At 42.3% G+C, this 21,732-nt stretch overlaps 1 protein-coding gene across 3 annotated transcripts in view; it reads right to left on the bottom strand.

The window, feature by feature from the left end:
- DLEC1 (DLEC1 cilia and flagella associated protein) overlaps positions 1–21,732 on the bottom strand; it is a 64,173-nt gene that overhangs the window by 25,778 nt on the left and 16,663 nt on the right. For all 3 annotated transcript variants that reach the window (XM_087946952.1, XM_087946954.1, XM_087946953.1), the window contains exons 11-23: positions 20,372–20,464; positions 19,460–19,550; positions 18,219–18,381; positions 13,974–14,166; positions 13,274–13,332; positions 11,737–11,908; positions 10,574–10,667; positions 9,031–9,161; positions 6,392–6,550; positions 5,576–5,715; positions 4,060–4,210; positions 3,856–3,966; positions 1,765–1,883 (exon numbers count right to left, since the gene is read on the bottom strand). In XM_087946952.1, the coding sequence (XP_087803078.1) occupies positions 1,765–1,883; positions 3,856–3,966; positions 4,060–4,210; positions 5,576–5,715; positions 6,392–6,550; positions 9,031–9,161; positions 10,574–10,667; positions 11,737–11,908; positions 13,274–13,332; positions 13,974–14,166; positions 18,219–18,381; positions 19,460–19,550; positions 20,372–20,464 (1,676 nt within the window). The remainder of the gene's footprint in view (positions 1–1,764; positions 1,884–3,855; positions 3,967–4,059; positions 4,211–5,575; positions 5,716–6,391; positions 6,551–9,030; positions 9,162–10,573; positions 10,668–11,736; positions 11,909–13,273; positions 13,333–13,973; positions 14,167–18,218; positions 18,382–19,459; positions 19,551–20,371; positions 20,465–21,732) is intronic.

Here is a 21,732-nt window from a genome sequence, read left to right as displayed (position 1 = left end):
TTGCAATGTCCTATGGTCATGTGGCCAGGATTTATGACTTTTTGCAGAAACCAGCAATTACTTCCTGCTTCTGGCAAAAATCATCCATTTGTTGCAGAGAGGAGAGCTCAAGAAGGGAATTAGCCTGGAATCGTTGCACAGCCGCAAGAGATCCAAGACTGACCGCAGCCAAGCTCCATGGAACCTTATCTATATCTATTCCCAAGGGAAAGCAAGCAGCCTTGGAAATTCCTGTACTGTAGTAGAATACAGGAAAGTAGTTGGGCAGCGTGGTGGCTCAGTGGTTAAGATGCTCGGCTTGTCGGATGGAAAGCCAGCAGCCCAGGTTCGAGACCCAAGCGCCATGCGATGGGGTGAGCTCCCACCCTTGCCCCAGCACCTGCCTACCTAGTGGTTTGAAAGCATGCAAGTACTGTATAAGTAGATAAATAGGTTCCACTTTGGTGGGGAGTTAACAGCACCCTATGATGTCATGCTGGCCACATGATTTTGGAAATGTCTCTAGACAGCACTAGCTCAATAGCCTTGATAAGCACTGCTCCCTACAGTTGGCAACAACTAGGAGGCTAAAATCCGTAGGAACTGCTTTTTTTAAAAAAAATAGTCTACCTGTGTGGATCTGGTTGTTTGTGCTTAACAATTGTGGACAATGGATCTGCTTAATGATTGCCACTTAATGATTTATGACCGCAGTGATTCATTTAAGAATCATCACAAAAAAGGTCATAAAATTGGGTGTGGTCAACGTAATAACCCACTTAATGACCAGGATGACCTATAATCATAATTCTGGGCTCAGTTACGATCATAAGCCAAGGACTATCTGTATTACTTTCACAAAAAAAGGAGTAAGATATTGTTTTATATTCCAGATGATATATGATCTCCAAGGAATGTGCAAGTTCGTACAAAATGCGAGTGTACAGTAGTAAGAACATAAAAAGCAGCCTGCAGGATCAGACCATATAACACATTTGGTCTCTCATTCTAGTGATGTCAACAGGAAGCAAAAATCAAATTCAAAATGGTTCCTAGCAAGTATCAGAATCAGAATAGAATGGAAGGGACCCTGGTGATCTTCTAGGTTAACTCCCTGCTCAAGCTTGAGATCCTCGATACCATTTCAGACAAATGTCCAGTCTCTTCTTAAAGACCCCCAGTGATGAAGTATCTGCGATTTCTGCGGTGGCAAGCCGTTCCACTGGGTTAATTGCCCTCCCTCTTAGGGAGTTTCTTCTTAATTCCAGATTGCTTCTCTCCTGGATTAGTTTCTATCCATTGTTCCTTGTCTGGCCTTCTGGTGCTTTGGAGAATAGCTTCTTTGGGGCAGCCCTTCAAATACTGGTAAACTGTTCTCTAAACTGACCATACCTAAATCCTGCAACCATTCTTCATGTTTTAGTTTCCAGCCCTTTAATCGTCTTAATTGCACTTCTCTAAGTTTTTCCAAGTCTCAACATCTTTTTTGTAATGTGGTGACCAAAACTGGATGCAGTATTCCAGGTGTGGTCTTACTAACAATTTATAAAGTGGTACTAACACTTCACATGTGATTTTTGAAGGAAGGAAGGAAGGAAGGAAGGAAGGAAGGAAGGAAGGAAGGAAGGAAGGAAGGAAGGAAGGAAGGAAGGAAGGAAGGAAGGAAAGGAAGGAAGGAAGGAAGGAAGGAAGGAGGGAAGGGGAAAATTAAAGCAGACAGGAACCAAATCATTCATATAAATTACCTTACTCGCTTTTCATTATAGCTATATCCGCTTTCTTTACCTGTCAAAGGGAATCGAGTAAGTGATACACAGCTCTTTTAATTCACCAGAAATAGACAGAAAGAGGGGTTCTGACATATCTTCAATACTACAGCACAAGATAAGGTCCTCTGGCTTATCCTAAGAAGAAAAAGAACAGCACTTGTTTTCAGCAGAAACAATATTCAAGACAGCACTATATTGAGAGATCAGGATAAGCTGCTGGAATAGCTCCACAGCTTAACTAAACAACCCTTGGCCACCCTCGTGAAGAATATGAAGTGCATATCGCAAAATCTCTCCCAGTTTTTGCCCACACCACGAGCCCCACAAGCTACTCATCTCTCCCCATTTGAAAATACATTGCTACAACTAAAAAAACACCCATTTTTCAGAAGACAGGCTGGTAATATTTGGCACTCCTCGGCAACCTCCTTCATCTTCCCAAGTTTACTGCCTCTCATTGCCACTCACGTGTTCATTTTCCTGGGGAGAGATGCACCCTTCCGAACAAGGCCTTAGACCGCAAGGTTTTGCCATTTTTACTTTCTAAGAATATCCCAGGAACTCAGAAGCCTCAGAAAGTGGGCTGGTTGAGCTGAGGAACTGCCTCCCCCCAAAGGGATGGGTCCACCCCTCGCGCGCCAGCAAAAGTGGCAAGCTGCGGACGCTGTCTGCCAAATAATTCTGCCTGGTGGGATTCAGAACAACCTTCTCTGCTGTAACTTCCACCTTCTGGAACATCAGGCTCTTCAAGGTAACATTTGTCCTCAATCTCTTGGCTTTCTGGGAGGATCTCAAAACCTCTCTCTGCCTATTGACCAAGGGCCCCAACCACTGGTGGGATTCAAACATTTTTACTACCAGTTCTGTGGGTGTGGCTTGGCAGGCGTGGCAAGGGAAGGACATTGCAAAATCCCCCTTCCCTCCCCACCCCACCAACCTGCTTTCCAGCTCCATTCTCCTGTGCAGGGCAACCAAAGAAGACCCAGCCAATCAGCTGGGACTCAATGGGAGGCAGAGAATAGATGGGGACGTGGCCTGTCAGAGGTGGAATTTGCTGGTTCTCCAAACTACTCAAAATTTCTGCTACTGGTTTTCCAGAACAGCTCAGAACCTGCTGAATACCACCTCTGGCCCCAACGGAGTAGTTAGTGGATTAAAAAGACCTCACCTACATCCCATTGCATACTGGTTCGTATTGTAGCTGGTTTTTGGTAATTTTAATGTTGATATTTAAGGGTGTATAGGTAGTTCTCAACTTACAAGTTTGTTTAGTGACCGTTCAAAGCTACAACGGCACTGAAAAAAGGGACATGACCATTTTTCACACTTATGACCATTGCAGCATCCACTTGGTCGCATGATTTATATTCAGATGCTTGTCAACTGGTTCATACTTATGACCATTGATTGCAGTGTTCTGGGGTCATATGATCCTCTTTTGCAACCTTCTTACAAGCAAAGTCAATGGGGAAAGCAGATTCACTTAAGAACCGTGTTTCTAACTTAGCTGCAGTGGTTTGCTTTAACAAATGGGGAAAGTCATAAAATGGGGCAAAATTCACTTAACAGATTTCTCACTTAGCAAATGTAAATATGGGGCTCAAGTTGAGAACTACCTGTAAACAGAACAATAAAATACAAAAAGAATGTATTTAGTATTACATGCCTTAACAGCAGCAAGGATTATCTTCGCACAATATTGGAAAAATGAAGGAAGAGAAAATTCAAGGTGAAGAGATAATTAAGAAGATATTAGATTGTGCAGAAATGGATAGATTTACATTGAAAATCAAACAGAAAGAAATCATAGAATATTATCAAACATGGAACTTATTTTACTAGCGGTTGGAAAAAAAAGGGGTGGAGAGTAAGACTGGAATCTGTATTGTTAAGCAAATACCCAATATTTATTAAGCACTAAGAAATGTAATTAATAGAAAATTAATAAAATTTGTTTTTAAAAAAATCCAAAAAGAAGTTTAGAAACAGAGACAGGTGCAGCACATCCAACCAGAGTGAAGGAGAAGAGAGTTGGCTGGCAAAGATTGAAAAGTAACCACGATGCACCTCTGCGTGTTGAGAGGCAAGGATTTCCGCGCAAACTAACCTTCTTATTATATGTCATCACCACACGGAACTCCTTCTTCTCATTTGGGCCCAAAACGCCACTTTCTGGAGAGATGCTCAGCATACACGAAGACACCTGGCTTCCAAGGAGCTGTCAAGCCAATCAGGGTGGTAGATCATTTAACAGGAGGCCAAAGATGGGATTCTCTGGACTGGTGGTGAACGCCACGAGCTAATCACTTACCTCTCCCCATTTAAAGGGTGTGGGGAGCATCGTCTGGTTGAATAGGTGGGCTGTTGCCTCGGCGGGGATCCCAATGGAAAGTTTGAAGTGTAGGTGACTCGGCAGCAGACACACCTGGGGCACCTGAACCTCCACAGATATAGGGATGTGGCTGGAAAGAGAGTGAGGTGCTCAATCATCATCAATGATCATCAATGCTGGTGTACAAGCCCCTGATGATAAGCAAAAGGACCAATGTCTCTGAACCATAGCCACTTGAAGATGGCTGCCTGGGGAATTCTGGGAGTTGAAGTTATCACATCTTCAAGGGGCAAGGTGGAAAAACTCTAACCCAGGACAAACTGAAGGCTTTCGGGAAGGGTTACATTCTGCCCAGGATGAATATACAGGTAGTCCTCAACTTACAATAGTTTACTTAGTGACCATTCAAAGTTACAATGGCACTGAAAATAGTGACCTAGGACCGTTTTTCACAGTTACAACCTTTGCAGCATCCCCATGGTCATGTGATCAAAATTCAGACGCTTGGCAACTGGCTTGTACTTATGACCGTTGCAGTGTCCTTAGGTCATGAGATGACTTTTTGCAACTTTCTGATAAGTTAATGGGGAAGCCAGGTTCACTTAACGAACCAACTAACTTATCAACTGCAATAATTCACTTAGCAAACGTGGCACGAAATGTTGTAAAATGGGGCAAAACTCACTTAACAAATTCTCATTTTACAATATAAATTTTGTGCTCAATTGTGTAAGTTGAAGACTACCTGTATATATAAGCCCCCTTTCATTCTTTTGCTACTTTTGCTGCCCTTTTTCTTCACCTTTTATCTACATTTCTCCAAATTCCGGCTTACTAATTCAGCATTTGGCCTGCTTTCTGTTTCAAACCTCTTTCCTCTGTTTCTTGACTCTTCAGCCTTTTCATTCATTCATTCATTCATTCATTCATTGCCCATCTCATACTTGGGCAACTCACAGTTCCTGTGCCCAAAAGGCTGGTAGGAGAATTTCTAGGTCAACTGAACAGATTGGCCAACTTTTGCTGTTGGCCATTTATTTCATTCAGTGGAGAGGATATTCCTAAACATTTCGTGACATCACAGCAGCTCAGCAATGAATGCCAAATAAAATGCCCTAAGTTAAAATTCCAGCAAGCAAGCTGGGAATAAAATAAATACTTTTGTTTCTGTTTTCTGGAATTTTACTGTTTTCTATTGTATTTTAATAAATTATCTTTTGGTTATAAGCCACTCAGATTCATTTGGGATTCTGATGGCCTATAAATAAAATAAAAAAAAACATGTATAACCCAATTCCTATATCTGGTACAACCATAAGAAAACAGTATATATTTAATAAATGGGACGCTTATTTTATTAATGCACTTTCAATGTGGCAGCTAACTTCTACCTTACTTTCTCTACAGTGGCTCAAACATTTTGATCAGCTGTATTTGCTGGGAAAATTTGATTCTCAGAAATTGGAATGGCTTCTTTTCCTTTTTCCATCTTCACCTTCCAACTCCATTTTCCACGTCCATCTCTAATACAGTTTGGAGATGATGACATGTATATGATGTAAACAACACCGAGACACGGCATTTGCCCAGCGGACACAATTCCCCACTAGAAGGCTGAATTTTGAATGCCGAAACCTGCAGAAAGAAAAGTTGAGCGCTCATGTAACCCAGAATCCTCTAGGCTGGTTGGAGAATGACGGGACATATTGTTCAAACAATCCAGAATACAGGTAGCCCTCGACTTATGACTACCACCGAGTCCAAAATTTCCATTGCCAAGTGAGACATGTGTTAAGTGAGCCCTGCCCCATTTTGCAACCTTTCTCGCCAGTTAAGTGAATCACTGCAGTTGGTGAAGTTGGTAACACGGTTGCTAAGTGAATCTGGCTCCCCCCACTGACTATGCCTGTCAGGAGGTCGCCAAAGGGGAATCATATGACCAGGAACACAACGACCGTCATAAATATGAGTCAGTTGCCAAGTGTCTGAATTTGGGGGTGTCGCAAAGGTCGTAAGTGTGAAAAATGGTCATGCGTCACTTTATTTCAGTGTTGTGGTAACTCTGAATGGTCACTAAATGAACTGCTGTAAGTTGAGGACTACCTGTATCAGGTTGAGGATGGCTCGACTAGTGTTCTGCATTAGAGAGCTTTCCAACTTGAACCCATGTCCAGCCACAGGGTACCCAAATCAAGAAGGCAAAGGCAATGGGGAAATCTCTTGGCTGTGATCCGACAACCAGTGAATAAGTCAGTGAAGCAGATGTCAGATTTAGGGAAATGAGATGAAAAGGATCACGGAGCAACCTTACCTCCTCGCCTCTTTCTGTTATGCAGGTAGGTCTTTCCTGCATTTTCCATTTTCCTGGCAGCTGACTTAAGTTTTCTATTTCCAAAGCACACTTCACTTTTTCTCCCAGTTTAATCAGACCCATATCGAAGGACGTCACGTCAATGGTAAGAAGAGGCCCCTAGGAAAAATTAGGCCAATTACAGGTTGAAAGAAACTTCTTTTATTATTATTATTATTATGCGAAGGATATGGTCACATTCAGGGATGTCTGCAGGGTATGGTAAAACAAATGAATATCAAGATGGAGGCCACGATCAAAGTTTTGACTGCTTTTTAATGTCATGTTTAATTTTTGAGAACAAATCTTGAGGACAACTCTGCTCCAGATTTTTACCATACTTCCATTTCTTGGCATTCCATAGATCATAGGACTTGGAGGCTGGCCAGAGAACCAAACCATTCTTGGAAAGGACTGTAGAAAGGTTCAGGTTTAAGAAACAGCAATCTATTCTTCAATTGTTGTGAACCAGAATGGGCACATGGTTTCTGAATTCTGCTTTGATCTAAAAGGTTCTAAGCCAGTGGTAGTTAACCTTTTCAACACTCAATGCCTTTATTTTGGAGCGTGCATGCCGAAAAGGCACCAAATGTCGAAATGTGTATCCGTGCGCACATTGGAAACTGGAAGAGCAGCTCCCAACGCACATGTGTGCCAGCCAGCTGGTCTTCCAGCTTCTTACGTACATGCGCACGCAAAGACCAGCTGGCTGGCTGGTTTCTAACGCACCTGCTTTGCACGCGCCAGTCAGCTGGTCTTCACATGTGCATACATGTTAGAAACCAGAAGACCAGGTGGCCGGTGTGCATGCATGTGCTGGGAGCTGCTTTTCCACTTTCTGGTGCTCCCACATGTGCAAAGACTAGCTGGCCGGCGCACATGTGCGCCGGAATCTGGATGATGGCTGGTGTGCTAGAAAGATGGCTCTGCGTGCCATTACATTCGCCATCACAGTTCTAAGCTATGTTCGTAAAGAGCAAATAAAGGTAAAAAATAAACACAAAGTTTAAAAATGCAATTCCAGTGCAAATATCTTAAAAAACATATTATGTAATATCAATTATTGTTGTCTTTTTCCAGTCCTCCGGCAGTTCCCTGGTTCCTCAGGATCTTTGAAAGATAAGGTACAATGGTTCTGAGATGACATCTGCCACCACCGTCAGAACTCTGGGATGTAATCTGTCAGGTCCCAGTGATTTATATTCGTCAAAGTCAGACAGTGTCCTCTTCCCCTTTTTTGCTAATTTTTATTTTTATTTCTAGTCTGACTTTCACAACTGTAAAAGACAGGTTTTTGGTAGGTTGAAGACCGATACAAAGAATGAGTTAAGCAGCTCTGCTTTCTCCTACCTGTTGCTGCCATCTTCTCTCTTTAGTGGATTGACTGTTTCCTTGACTTTTTTTCTTGTTATTTATATGTTGAAAGAAAGTTCTGTATTGTTTTTAATATTTGTTGCGAGTCTTATTTAATTCTGAGCCTTAGCTTTCCTGAGTTCATCTTTGCAAGTTCAGGCTATTTGTTGGAATTCTGCCTTAATGTTTATCCACTCTTGTAAACAGATGCAGTGGATAGATTTTTGTTATGACTCCCCTTCAAATTCAAGCGAGCAAAACAAAAAGCAGCCGTTTCAGAAGTAATTCAAACCAAAACAAAGTCCCACAAGATAACGGCTGGCATAAATCCCAATCCACAGCATAAATCTTTACTCTGTCCAGCAAACCTGTCATGGCAATAAATCTCAAGCCTCAGGGCTTCTGCTGTAACGTCTTCACTCTCAATTAGTCACTTTGCTTCTGGCGAATTCTACCAGCCCAGCTGTGTCCTTTTATTCACTTAGGCAACGTGCTAATTTCCCTAATTATTGGCTCGCTCTCCTCCTTCTTTCTAACTGGGTTTGTCTCCTTAGTCTCCTTCTGTTCCTTACGTTTAACCACAAGTTTTCCAAATTCTCATCTCCACTAGAAAACTCTCTCATGCCTTCCCTGTCAGCCATTCCTGGCTGCTGATCAGATAAAGAACCAGAGGAGGTCAAAGGTCCTGACAATTCTAATACTTCAGGTCTGTCTTCCTTTGTTACATCCATCTCCTCATCCTGGTTACTATTCCAATCACTGAGCCATGCCGGCTCATATTTTTCTGCCATGTCCTCCTCACTTGAACTCATATCAGCCACAGGAGCAGAATCCAGACCCGGAGCCACAACAGATTTTGCTCCAGGACAATCTGTTCCTAAACACTATCCACTAACATGAAACCAAACATCCATCAGGGCCAGAAATACTCAATCTCTGAAGCGTTCTGAAATAGCCAGATATGAACAAGATTGAAGGATGCAGGAATGGCACCCTCTCTCAATTCTGTTCCCTCATTTTTTTTTCTCTTACGGTGAACTGGAATAGCGACTTTCTGCTCGATACCAGCACAATAATAAGACATTTCATATATTTAAACCTGGTCTCCTTATAAATGCGTACATAATCCATTCCCGTGGCCCGATAATGCATGACGACAACTCTTAGAATTTCTAGTTCAAGGTTACCATCGGGAGGATGCCGTGAAAATTCATCTGAGAGGTAAAACCTGGTGAAGACGTTCCTACCTTAAAGTCAGCCTCGATGTACAAAAAGGCAGACTCCTCTGAGTGAGTGATTTCACATTCTAGCTTGTGACAGGAATGGCCCGGTTTCCCTCCTGTGATCACAAACTCAAACACATGACTTCCGCCTGCATCTAGAAAAGACAAGTACTTCCCTTAAGGCTTATTCCTGGGGGGGGGAAATGTAATTTTTTAAAAAAAGACAACAATTTTTCCCAAACTAAAATCAGTATCCCACAATGCGCCTTGATTAATAGAAAATAACAGAACAACGGGATTGGAAGGGACCTTGGAGGTCATCTAGTCCACCCCCCTGCTCAAACAGGAAACCCTATACCATTTGAGACAAATGGTTGTTCAATCCCTTCTTAAAAACTTCCTGCAATGGAGCACCCACAACTTCTGGAAGCCGTTCAACTGATCAATCGTTTTTACTGTCAGGAAATTTCCCCTTAATTCTAGGTCACTGGTCGCCAACCAGTGGGCCAGGGACCACTGGTGGTCTGTGAGAAAATTTTGGTGGTCCGCAGAAAAATGTCACCCCCCAAAGCAATTAATCCAGGCTGCGCAGGAGCACAAGGCTGCACCATCCACATGGCCCACGGGAACACAAGGCTCGCGTCGCTTGCATTGCAAACAGCGCAAGGTAGCGAGGGGAGGGAGGAAAGGGCGGAGGGGGGGGGGAACTCGCCCCACTCGCCCCATGAACCTCGCCTGGCCACCGGGCTGCTTCTTTCCGCTTCTTTCTTCTTCTGCTTTTGGCTGCACGCAAGGAAAGCAGCAGAAGTCTTTCTCTCTCTCCCCCAAACTCCACCAGAAATGAGTCTTTGGGACCCTGCAAGGCATCCTGCTCCAAGAGGCTGTGCCAGCAAAGACTCAGTTCTGGCAGAGTTTGGGGGAGAGAAAGAAAGACTTCTGCTGCTTTCCTTGCACAGAGCCAAGTCTCCCCCCACCTCTCTTTCTCTTTTTCTCCCCCTGAGAACGGAGCTGGAGACAGTATCCTGTGATTCCAAATAAAGAATGACTCGATCATAGGAAAATGGGGTGGGGAATTTTCCTGCAGATTTTTTGGGGGGGATTTTCCTAAGGTGCTTTTTGCAGAGACCCTGGGAAAATGTCAGGAAGCCACCATCAGTCAAAATTCATATTAGTGATCCCTGGGATCTAAAATGATTGAGTTTGGTGGTCCCTGAGGTTCAAAAGGTTGGCGACCCCTATTCTAGGTTGCTTCTCTCCTTGATTAGTTTCAACCCATTGCTTCTTCTCCTGCCTTCAGGTGCTCTGGAGAATAGACTGACCCTCTCTTCTCTGTTACAGCCTCTCAAATATTGGAAGACTGCTATCATTGGACATTCCAATCCCCTTAATTATTCATCGTATGGTTTATCATCTTTGTTGCTCTTCCCTGAACTCTTTCTGCTTCCCACATCTTTTTTACATTGTGGTGACCAAAACTGGAAGCAGTATTGCAAGGGTGGTCTTACTTACCAAGTTTCCTTATTTTAATATTCTCTTTATTATAGCCAACGATAAAAAGAGATTTTACCTAACTTTCCGGTAGAAGGTTCAACTTCCACTATGTCGCAGTCAAAGATTTTCCCCCATCTAAATGTGATGGCAGAGTTGCTATTATTAAGCATCTACAATTCCAGAAAATAAGGAGCAGTTAATCCCCTCATATAGGATAAAAGTCTTCATTTTCTTTTAATTAAAACACAGATAGTACTTGAGTTACGGTCACAATTATGACCATAATTTCCATGGCTAAGCAAGGCAGTTGCTAAATGAGTTGTGCTCATTTAGTCAATTTTATCACCTTATTTGCCATGGTTGTTAAATGAATCACTGCATCATTGTTAAGTGAATCATGGAGTTAAGCAAATCCAGCTTCCCCCTTTGAATCTGCTTTTTGGAAGCCAGCTGGGAGGGTTGCAAAAGGGGATCTCATGATCTCAAGACCATCTTAAATACACAGGGACTCCAGACTGATGACGCATTTGGCCCTGCCCTCATGCTCAGCCTGGGCATCGCCTACATGAATCTTGCAACCAAGATATCTTCGTGTCTAATGAAGGTTAAATCTCCAGATTTTAATCTGATAACATGAATTTAAGGTTTAGGGTGATGTAGGATTGTATAGAAAGAGAGAAAGAAAGCAAACTTGGGCAACTGTCAAATTATCTGTCAAGCATAAGTTGCTTTCAAATATTATTTCCAGAATAATATACAAGTAGTCCTCAATTTACAATGGTTTGTTTAGTGACTGTTTCAAGTTACAAAGGCACTGAAAAGAATAACTTGGGATTGCTTTTCAAACTTAAGACCACTGCAGCATCCCCAAGGTCATATGATCAAAATTCAGACACATGGCAAGTGGTTCACTTTTACGATGGTTGCAGTGTCCTGGGATCATGCGATCACTTTTGGAGACTTTCTTCCAAGCGAACTCAATGGGGAAGCCAGATTCACTTAGCAACCTTTTTACTAAATTAACAACTGAAGGGATTCACTTAACAAATGTGGCAGAAAGGTCACACAACGGGGCAAAATGTAATCAACAAACGTCCTGCTTAGCAACAGAGATATGGGGCTCCATTGTGGTTGTAAGTCAAGGACTGGCTGTCCTTATTATACAGAGTTACCATTCTTTTACAGATGAAGTTGCACAGTCAATCCCTAAACTGAACGTGGAGACAGAAGGAAATTTACCTTAAATGTTCTCCTAATATTCACACCAATGTAGTTTTCTCCCGGAATGATTATAGCAGAAGGTTCCAGCAAGACCTGAAATGGTTCCGTGGAGCCTTTGGTGTCGATTTCTAAGACAATCACATCTTCCTTTCTCCGTTCTCCACTTTCGTAGTATTCTGAATTCTGAAGACTGCATAAAGAATAGGTTTAAAATGGCTCTTGGAAAGGTGGGTCCTAAAAGGAGCATCTTCAGTGCAATTTTTCCTTTAACAGAAAACTATGCTTGCACAGTTGCTTCACCGATATACTAGCAACCTTTAAAACGATACACCCCAAATATGATTTTTTTTCCAGCGGTGGGGGGGTTATCGCTATAATGTACCAAAATTGAAAGGAGGAGGAAAATAAGAAAACTTTCATGGAAACACAAAGCTGTGTTTATGTACCCAAACAAAATTAAACAAGGAACAAGTGACATATGTAAATGTATTGCAGCAGATATATAAAAGGGGCTCTTTCCAAACAACAATTGCCCACAGAGAATTGTGCTGCCCACTTGATCCCATCTCTCTTCTACTACCCAAGAAAAATGGTTTCAGTTTTTTAAATGTTGCATTCCAAATTAGGAGCAAATCTTACTAATACAAAATCTTTGCCAGACCAATTCTCGAATATAGCTCATCTGCCTGGAATCCACACTGTTTAACGGACATTAATACATTTGAGTGAGTCCGGAAGTATTTCACGAGAAGAGTCCTCCACTCTTCTGCTCACAATAATTACCTTATGCCACCAGGCTTGAAATTTTGGACCCAGACAACTTAGAATTACGCCACCTATGGTCTGACCTAAGCTTTGTACACAAAAATTGTCTTTCAGGGATCAGAGCTGAGGGCTAGTTGGACAGAGAAAGGCAAACAGGAGGACAGAATATCATGCTAAGAAGGTCCCTTCTCTCTCCTTTGCATGCAGAGATTGTGCCCTCCAAGAGTGCAGAAAATGAGTTAATAGACTAACCTTTGCCCACAGTTCCACCTAGTCAGAATATGGCATAGGTTTCATTTCATCTCTATAGCTAGTCCTCAACTTGTGGCAGCAATGCAGCCCAACATTTCTGTTGCTAAATGAGATTCAGTGTGTTTTTCCCCATTTTACAACCTTTCTTGCAACAGTTGTTGAGTGAATCACTGCAATTGTTAAATTAGTAACGCGGTTGTTAAGTGAATCTGGCTTCCCCATTGACTTTGCTTGTCCGAAGATCTCTGGGATACTGCAGCCATCCTAGTCAGTTGCCAAGCGCCTGGATTTTGATCACACGGCTGCTGCAACAATCATGTGAAAAACGGTGTTGTCACTTTTTTTCAGTGTTGAAAAGTGTTTAAAAAGGTTGCGAAATCAGGCAGTCACACGGTAATCCGCTTAACAACCAGTACGAGTTGAAACCATAATTCCAGGCTCAACTGCAGTCAGAAATTGAGGACTACCTCTAATCTAATCGGCCAAGAATATCAAAATGGGTAACTATCCAGATCAGAAAGGCGTCATGAAAACTTACCAATGTGATGCTGGGATATCCTCCAGCACTATTTGAAGCACGCTGTGGTATTTCTTTAGCTGTAACAGGGGACAAAATAGTGGATAGTTTATATGCAAAGAACTTTCATGTATACTATAAATATATATTTGTCCTTTTTCTTGTAAACCTGCAAGAATGTATAGCTTACTTTAAGGGTACTTATCACAGAGACAGGGCAGTAAATGATTATCACGGCTGAAGCAGTTTATCTCTAGAGCCGAGCATTTCTCAATCAGTCTTGCTAATATCAATGACTTCCCACAACTAAGGCAGTCCAAACAGCTGTGAAAGTGGAAATGTACTTCCTTTAATTATTCTGCCTCACAATATTGGAGGACATGTTCTACACCAGAAACCTTGTGGCACCAATTGTTTCTGCTCTACCCTCCTTCAATCTGTTCCCTTTGTCCACCCCAGCGGCCCATTCTGGCTGCAAAGGAGACCAGACCTCTAGCTTCTGCAGCTACTTCCCCCCCTGCCTCGTCTTCCTCAAAATAGGTCGATAAAAATGCTGGATCTGGAGAGAGCTTTGGAAATGAACAGCCATGCCAGGTTTAACCAGAAGTGTAATCGGAAGGATCTGACTCTTGCAAGAGTTATTTCCCGCAAAAAGTTATCAACACGTTTTGCAAAAAGTCAATGCAGGGTCTTTTAAAAAAGGCCTGGTAGGGAACCATACCTGCTGTGGAGAGAAACAGAGGGTGAATGGGTGATCAGAATGGGGATGCAGAGTCCCAGAACTAGGAATGACAGAGAAAGCGGTCTCTGTGTCCAGGTTGTACTTTATATTTGCAATGTCCATTTTCCCTTCCAGGGTTGGTGACTGCAGATTGGGCTTCACTATCTGCCAGAAGAAAGGAAGTTCTATGTGTCTGTATAAAGGCAATAAGAAAGAAATTCATTGACAACTGTCCTTTTTATTGTAAGCCTACAAGATAAGAAATGGAAGAAAACTCTTAAGTTAAACTTCGATAAAGGAGAATATTTATAACTCAGGAATAAAATGAGAGATCCTTGGCACTCTCTGAGCTTGGCTGTTTTCTTTGTAGACTTGGTAGTCACAGATCCAAACAGGATAAATGAATAAAAAAAAAATTAGTGAGAGGTTGAATTTCACAACCATCCTGAATTCAGCATCACATTTGTAAATAGGAAAAAGGACCTGCTTCATTCAAAACTATAAACCCCTCTGAATGAAAGAGATTTATAAAATTCCCAGACAAGGGGTTTCTACCTATAAGTTAGCAACCTTGGATCCTGTGTTTGACAGTAAAAAAGCATTTAATTATCCATGTGAGTCCTGTAACTATGGGGCTGTGGGACCAGGATAGCTACCTGCAGCATCTGCTCCCCCAAAAGAATCCAACAAGTTGGATTCTAGGCCTCCAAGTTGGTCACTTTACCTGATACTCATAGCAAAGCAGGTGAGACATAAGGCTTGCTTCCTCACCTGTTACCTATGCCTTTTGGCTGGCTTTACCAAGCGTTGATTCAGCGGCCTCCCACAAGTTATGCCACTGAGCTATTGCTCAAAAATCTTTACCTCCATCCCCAAGCTATGATTCACCCACATTAGAAAGAGAGGAACAGTGACAACAATATGCTTGTGTTCTGGTTATAGAAGGCATCAGGTTCCAAACTGCAAGTAAATACCTTGGTCTGAGGCTTTAGAATAATGTTTCTCAACCTCAGCCAGCGTAAGATATGTGGACTCCAACTCCCAGAATTCCCCAGTCAGCGTGCTGGCTGGAGAATTCTGGAATGTGAAGTCTACATATCTTACACTGGCTGAGAAACACTGCTTTACAGGACAGTTATAAACTAATCATATTGTCCTACAATTTAATTAATGTAATTTCTGACAGCAGGTATATACGCTTTGTGTGTGTGTGTGTGTGCGCACGTGCACATACACACATACACATACACATACACACACACACACACACACACACACACACAAAGGGATGGCAGTACCAACCTTTTCTTCATGGTGACTAGACACATGCCTAGCTGGGCTTTCCAGCTACAGTCACTCTTTGATAACTTTTAAAACACGAAGTTCACCATGATGCGTATGTTTCTTTGTTCGAAGTGCCCTTCTGGCATCTTATTTTCCTTCCAGAAAAGCCCACCTGGGCAAGGGACTTAGGGAGAGTAGAAGTGGAGAAATTATGATGACAGAGTGCTAAGCTAGTCACATTTATAGGTAGTCCTCAGCTTACAACAGTTCATTTAGTGAGCAGTTGAAATTACAGCAGCACTGAAAAAAGTGGCTTACGATCATTTCTCACACTTATGACCGTTATAGCATCTCCATGGTCACATGATCAAAATTTGGAGGTTTGACTACTGGCTCATATTTATGACGGTTGAAGCGTCCCGGACCTTTTGGGATCTTCTGCCAAGCAAAGTCAATGGGGAAACCAGATTCACTTTACAACCAGGTTACTAACTTAACAACTGCAGTGATTCACTTAACAATTTTGGCAAGAAATGTCATAAAATGGGGGGGGGGGGAAATCACTTAACTGTCTCACTTAGCCAAAAGTCTGTAGAGAGTCTCAGTCCTCCAGATCATGGTTGTCCTAAAGGTGTTTTTTTCAAGAGGCCGCTGGACTTTCTTGGCTTTTTCTTTTGAAGATGTTTCGCTTCTCATCCAAGAAGAATCTTCAGCTCTGACAGGATAGTAGAAAAATTGCAGATTACAGGAACCAGGAGCACTACTCAGGGGACCTTGAGGACAAAGATAAACCTCCAAGTGGCCTCAACAACTCTCTCAAAGAATGCAAATGACCAGCTGTCTGCAAGGAACATAAATCCTTCCATTCCTGGCCATCTAGTCAGAGCTGAAGAAGCTTCTTGGATGAGAAGCAAAACATCTTCAAAAGAAAAAACAAGGAAGTCCAGTTGTCTCCTGAAAAAAAGCACCTTTGCGGTCTCACTTAGCAACACAAATTTTGGGCCCAACTGTAGTCATAAGTTGAGGACTACTTATACTCTCCCTCATGCACACGGCTCATATATTCTTCAGGGTAGTTTAATCAAAAGAAATGACTCTCACCCAAATAGGAAACATTGGCTTCTGATTATTTTTTTAAGGAATGTCCAATTATGGAACCGATTTTCATTTTAGTGTGCATATTTTATTTTTTTCATTGACTTTATTCCTGGCAACCACCTAGAGTCTTGCAACTGCAGTGGCTTGCAAGACAATTCGTCATTAAAATAAATCAAGAAATCAGTGACAGCTGCCAGTAAATGCCTTCCCAACACACCCTAATCAATCAACGTACGAGACTAGAGTCTTAAAAGCAGTCACTGCATGTCCAGATAGAGCCATCAGTTAAAGCATTATGCGATGGTTCCCATAATGGACTCTTTTGTTCCTCTATCTGTTTGTCCTGTGGAAATCTGGACATTGTCAAGCTTAATCAGCTGGGTCATACTTGGTCTAGTAGAGGGTAGACAGGAAGTTTTCTGTTTTCTATAGAAATCAAGCCATAGAGTCTGTACTTAACCTCCACCCTGATATGCCACAATCAGGGTTTCTTTGTGCTTTCTGTGTTCTTTGGTTATGGGCCTTTCTCCTCTCCTCTCTGAAAAGCAAAACTGTTCAACCGTAATGGAGAAATTTGGTCTAGGATGTTGAAGGGGCTCCACATTGGCCCTGTTCACACAACGCTATGTCCCAGGTCAGTAGAAAAGGGGCTCTCTTATGAGAATATCCAAAAGAAACCAATATGCTTAGTCAATTAATTCTCAAGAGATTAAATGGAGTGAAAACCAGACCCAATCGTACACTGGAGTGAACGAACTCCATCCGTGCAGTTGTCATATATGGATGTCTAAATCCAGATAATTAAACCGTTTTATCTAGAAAGAGTTCAAGAAAAAGCCTTCAAGAAAAAGAGTTTGAGAAACTGGAAAGCAAGTCCTTCTCTTACTCATCCCACCCTCCTGCAGGGTGAGTTCTGCCCCCACCCCAGCTATCCTTCCATAAGAGCTTGAAGACCCGGCTCTGCCAGTTGGCCTGAAGCTTCTTGGGAAAGCGAGACATCTTCAAGGAAAAACAAAGTAAGTCCAAATACCTTTTGGAAAAGCACATTTGGGACAAGATGGGCAAATATTTCAAGCTCCATTTTTGATGGGGATTAGGAACAAGATTCCTCACAGTGACTTAGAACATTTTGTTTAGATTATTTTAATCCTACCTTTTTCATTTTTATAAAGAACTCAAGGTAGCAAATATACCAAATATACCTCCCCACAACAACATGGCTTCAGGGTGAGTTCGACTGAGAGAGAATGGCTGTCCCAAAGTCACCCAGTTGGCTCTCATATCTAAGATGTGTCAAACTCAAACTCACCGTCTCCTGGTGATTGGCCCAAAGTTACACACCAGCTTTCGTGCCCAAAGCAGAACTAGAACTCACAGTCTCCAGGTGATTGGTTCAAAGTCACCCAGACAATTTTTATACGTGAAGAGATAACTCAAATTCACCGTCTCCTGGTGACTGGCCCAAGGTCACCCTACCAGCTCTCATGCCTACGGCAAAACTGGAACTCACAGTCTCCTGGTGTCTTCTGGTGATTGGCCCAAAGTCACCCACCAGCTCTCATGCCTACAGCAGAACTAGAACTCACAGTCTCCTGGTGCTTGGCCAAAGTCACTCAGTGGGCTTTCATGCCTAAGGCAGAACTAGAACATTCACAGTCTCTTGTTTTCTAGCCAGATGCCGTATTCATTATAGTAAACTGGTACTCAGTGTGGATCAGTGTGATTTATTGGAAGATAGTCATGATTTAAATCTCACTCGTTTCAATTAGGGGGGAAAGTGCATCTGGGTCTGTTCCCCACCACATCCTGCAGACCTGCCCAAATCTTCCCATTCCTGCACTACAATACAAGCATCATACGTACGTGATGTTTCTCACAATCAGTGTCTTCTCTGCCATCGAATGCGGATTCAGTGGATTAAAGCGAACAAGATGCTGCGAGGTCAGGTCTATGAGCTCCCCGGGCAGAGGAGTGCTCTCTCCACCAGAAACGGACAAAAGTTCCAACGCTATCACCTCTCCGAGTCCTGGGGATGAATGGAAGAATCTTTCTTTAAAATCTTGCCACAAAGATATAGGGACGAGATGATTAGCTCACCATGCAATTTATCGTAATATCTTGGAGTTGTAAGGGCCACAAGAAGCCACCACGTCGAACCATCAGTGGGGGAGTTCCTCCCTGCAGGACTTAAATTATTCCTACAGAGGGTGGGCTCATTTCTGCTTAAATACATCCCACTAGGATGCTGTTACCATTAGGAAGCTTTTCTTAACATTCACCCATATCAAGTTACCATGTATTGGCCCATCCATCCATCCATCCATCCGATTTTTATTATTTTTATAAACAACTCATGGTGGCAAACATACCTAATTCTCCTTCCTCCTCCTGTTTTCTGCCAAGAACAACCTTGTGAGGTTGGTTGGGCTGAGAGAGAGGGACTAAAGTCACCCAAGTGGTTTTCATGCCTAAGGCAAGACTAGAACTCCCCATCGCCTGATAATTGAACCAAATTCACTTAATAACTGCAGTGGATTTGCTTAATAGGGCAAAAAAAGGTTATTAAATCAAGTGCAATCCTCTTAATGATTGCCTTGCTTAGCAAAGGAAACTCAGTTGTGGTGATAACTCAAGGACTACTCGAACATTATCCTGGCTCTCTAATGCTATGTTAAAAATAATGAAATGTCTAAGAATCTATCAGTTTGACTTGTAGTTTTGTTAATTTGCACCTGGAGGACTTCAACTGCAAATGTGATGCTGCCAGTCAAAGGATCTTACTAGAGCTGTGGTAGCAGTGGTTAGAATGCAATACTGTAGGCTAATTCTGCTCACTGCCAGCAGTTTGAGCCTGACTGGCTCAAGGTTGATTCAGTCTTCCATCCTTCTGAAGTCAATAAAATGAGGACTCAGATTGGCAGGGGCGGGGGGCGGGGGGGCGGAGTCTAACTCTGTAAACCACCTAAAGAAGGATGTAAAGCAGTGTGAAGTGGTATATAAGTCTAAATGCTATTGCTATTAGTGATGTCCAACCTCTAGCTCAAACCTCAGGCATTTTAGATTTAACAGGGAAAAAAAACCACAAAGAAATGTTAGTGGCAAACCTGTCACGATAATCTCGTTGATATGGCAGTTGTCACAAACGGTGATGTATGTCACTGATAGGATTTCAGCAGAAACGGGCATGAACACTACCTGAAAATGAACATTTCTGCATCAACAAAACACCAGTAATCGCAAGGAAAAAAATTCGAAGAGATCAGAAACTAAAAGTGGTAAATATCATCTATGTAGTTTGGCAATTCTCTGAGAATCCCAGTTAGTGATTTATAACTCTCACATCTTTCTAATTCTTATTCTATAAACATTTTTTTTAAAAAAAAATTTGTTGCAAATGTCCTTACTACAGGTAGCCCTCGACTTATGACCACAACTGAGCCCCAAATTTCTGTTGCTAAGTGAGACACTTGTCTTTCAGTGTGAAAACAAACTGTGAACAAAGCACGTTTCCTATAACAACAACTCAATATAAAATTTGGTCTAGTGGTTAAGGCACCAGGCTAGAAAGAAGGAGACCATAAGTTCTAGTCTCATTTTAGCCTTGAAAACTGAGTGACTTTGGGCCAATCATAAGAGGACTCCGAGTTCTAGTCCCACCTTAGACATGAAAACTGGCTGGCTGACTGTAGGCCAGTCATTCGCTCAGCCCACCTTACAAGATTGTCGTTGTGAGGTAAACAAGAGTAAGAAAGTGTGTTGGACATGCTCACTGCCTTGAGTTATTGGTGAAAATAATAAAGGCAGGATGTAAATAACTACATAAAAAATAACCACCTGATACAGTTCTACAAAGAGGGGATTTGAAAGCAACCAATCCTAATATAGATTCCCTAGTCAAATGAAGGGGGCATCGGCTATATCCTGCTTTAGAATAACCGAAATGAAAATAAAATGAAAACGGCATTATTAAGCTTGCAAGGATGCTGGAAACAAGAGCGATATTGCCAGGAACTGACCTCGATTGGGATAGACTGACCCGGAGCAAGTTCAAAGACAGCTGGACAAATCCCAAATGGATATTGTTCCACGTAACCCAGAGTGGCGACAGACTTCAAATCAAGAGGAGGGGGAAAAAATGAATCAGATTAAGAGTTGATTCTCATGACCAGTTTGCTCCAGAAGGAGGAGAGAACCCTGACTGTTTTTCAAAGGGATTAATTTTTCCTACTATTCAACCTGGGTAGCTTCCACTCATCTGTTTCTGCTATTCCTCAAAAAAAAAAAAAAAAAAAAAATTGGCTTTTCGGACTTGTGCCAGCTGAGGCAGAGATGCAATTTATTATATTTTAGGCAAACCCCAATTTGCTCCTATGCATTGACACACAATACCCCCTCCCTTTTGGCCAAGGGCACCTGCTTTTCACAAGCAACACAGAAGATCATGGGGCTGGAAGAGGCCTTGGAAGTCTTCTAATCCAACCCCCAACCCCAACCCCCTCCTCACGGCAGACCTTATAATATCCCTGCCAAATGGTTGATCCAATCTCTTCTTAAAAACCTCCAGTGATGGAGCACCCATAACTTATTAAAGAAGCTGTTCCACTGATTAATTGTTCTCACTGTCAAGAAATGTCTCCTTGGTTCTAGGTTGCTTCTCTCTTTCATTAGCTTCCATCCGTTGCTTCTTGTCCTACTACCCATGGGTGCTTTGGAAAATAAGTTGACCCCCTCTTCTTTGTGGCAGCCCGTCAATTAACAAGAAGAAATAACTCAGTTGTAAATCAGGAATTATTTTCTAACTGTAATTTCTCCATAGGGTTAGGTTGGATCTTTCTTCAACAAGGTTCCACCCATTGCTTCTTGTCCTGCCCTCTGGTGCTTTGGAGAATAGATTGGCCCCCTCTTCTCTGTGACAGGCCCTCAAATATTGGAAGAATGCTATCATGCCCCTGCCCCCCAAATCCTTCTCTTTGATAGGCTAGACATATCTAGCTTCTCAAATGTTCATCCTACAATTTAGACAGCAGTAGCATCATCTGTTCTGTTCTGTTCTGTTCTATTCCATTCTATATTCTCTATTCTGTTCTGTTCCATTCCATCTTCTCTGCACAGGGTGAACACATAAGTTCACAGAGAAGTGGAGAGAAAAGATGGAGCCGCCCCGCCTTGCACACTTTTTCTTTAACCAAGTGGAATTGGCAAAAGTTCTGCACTTTCACCATCTATATTACAGGATCTAAAACTCTAAGTTAGTGGGTTTTTTTTCCTTTTTCTTTCTTTTTACTGGAACAGGAAGCTAACGAATCAGGGGAATCCACCAACCAAGGGATGAATACCTGCCTATTGCAGCGGACAAAATGGAAGAAGGGGTGGATAT

The sequence above is a fragment of the Notechis scutatus genome, chromosome Z (assembly GCF_049901735.1).
Source record: "Notechis scutatus isolate UNSWTSFEM ecotype Mainland chromosome Z, rNotScu1.2, whole genome shotgun sequence".
NCBI lineage: Eukaryota > Metazoa > Chordata > Lepidosauria > Squamata > Elapidae > Notechis > Notechis scutatus.
The sequence above is the reverse complement of the archived record's forward strand: the minus strand, read 5'-3'. Positions and strand labels throughout refer to the sequence as shown.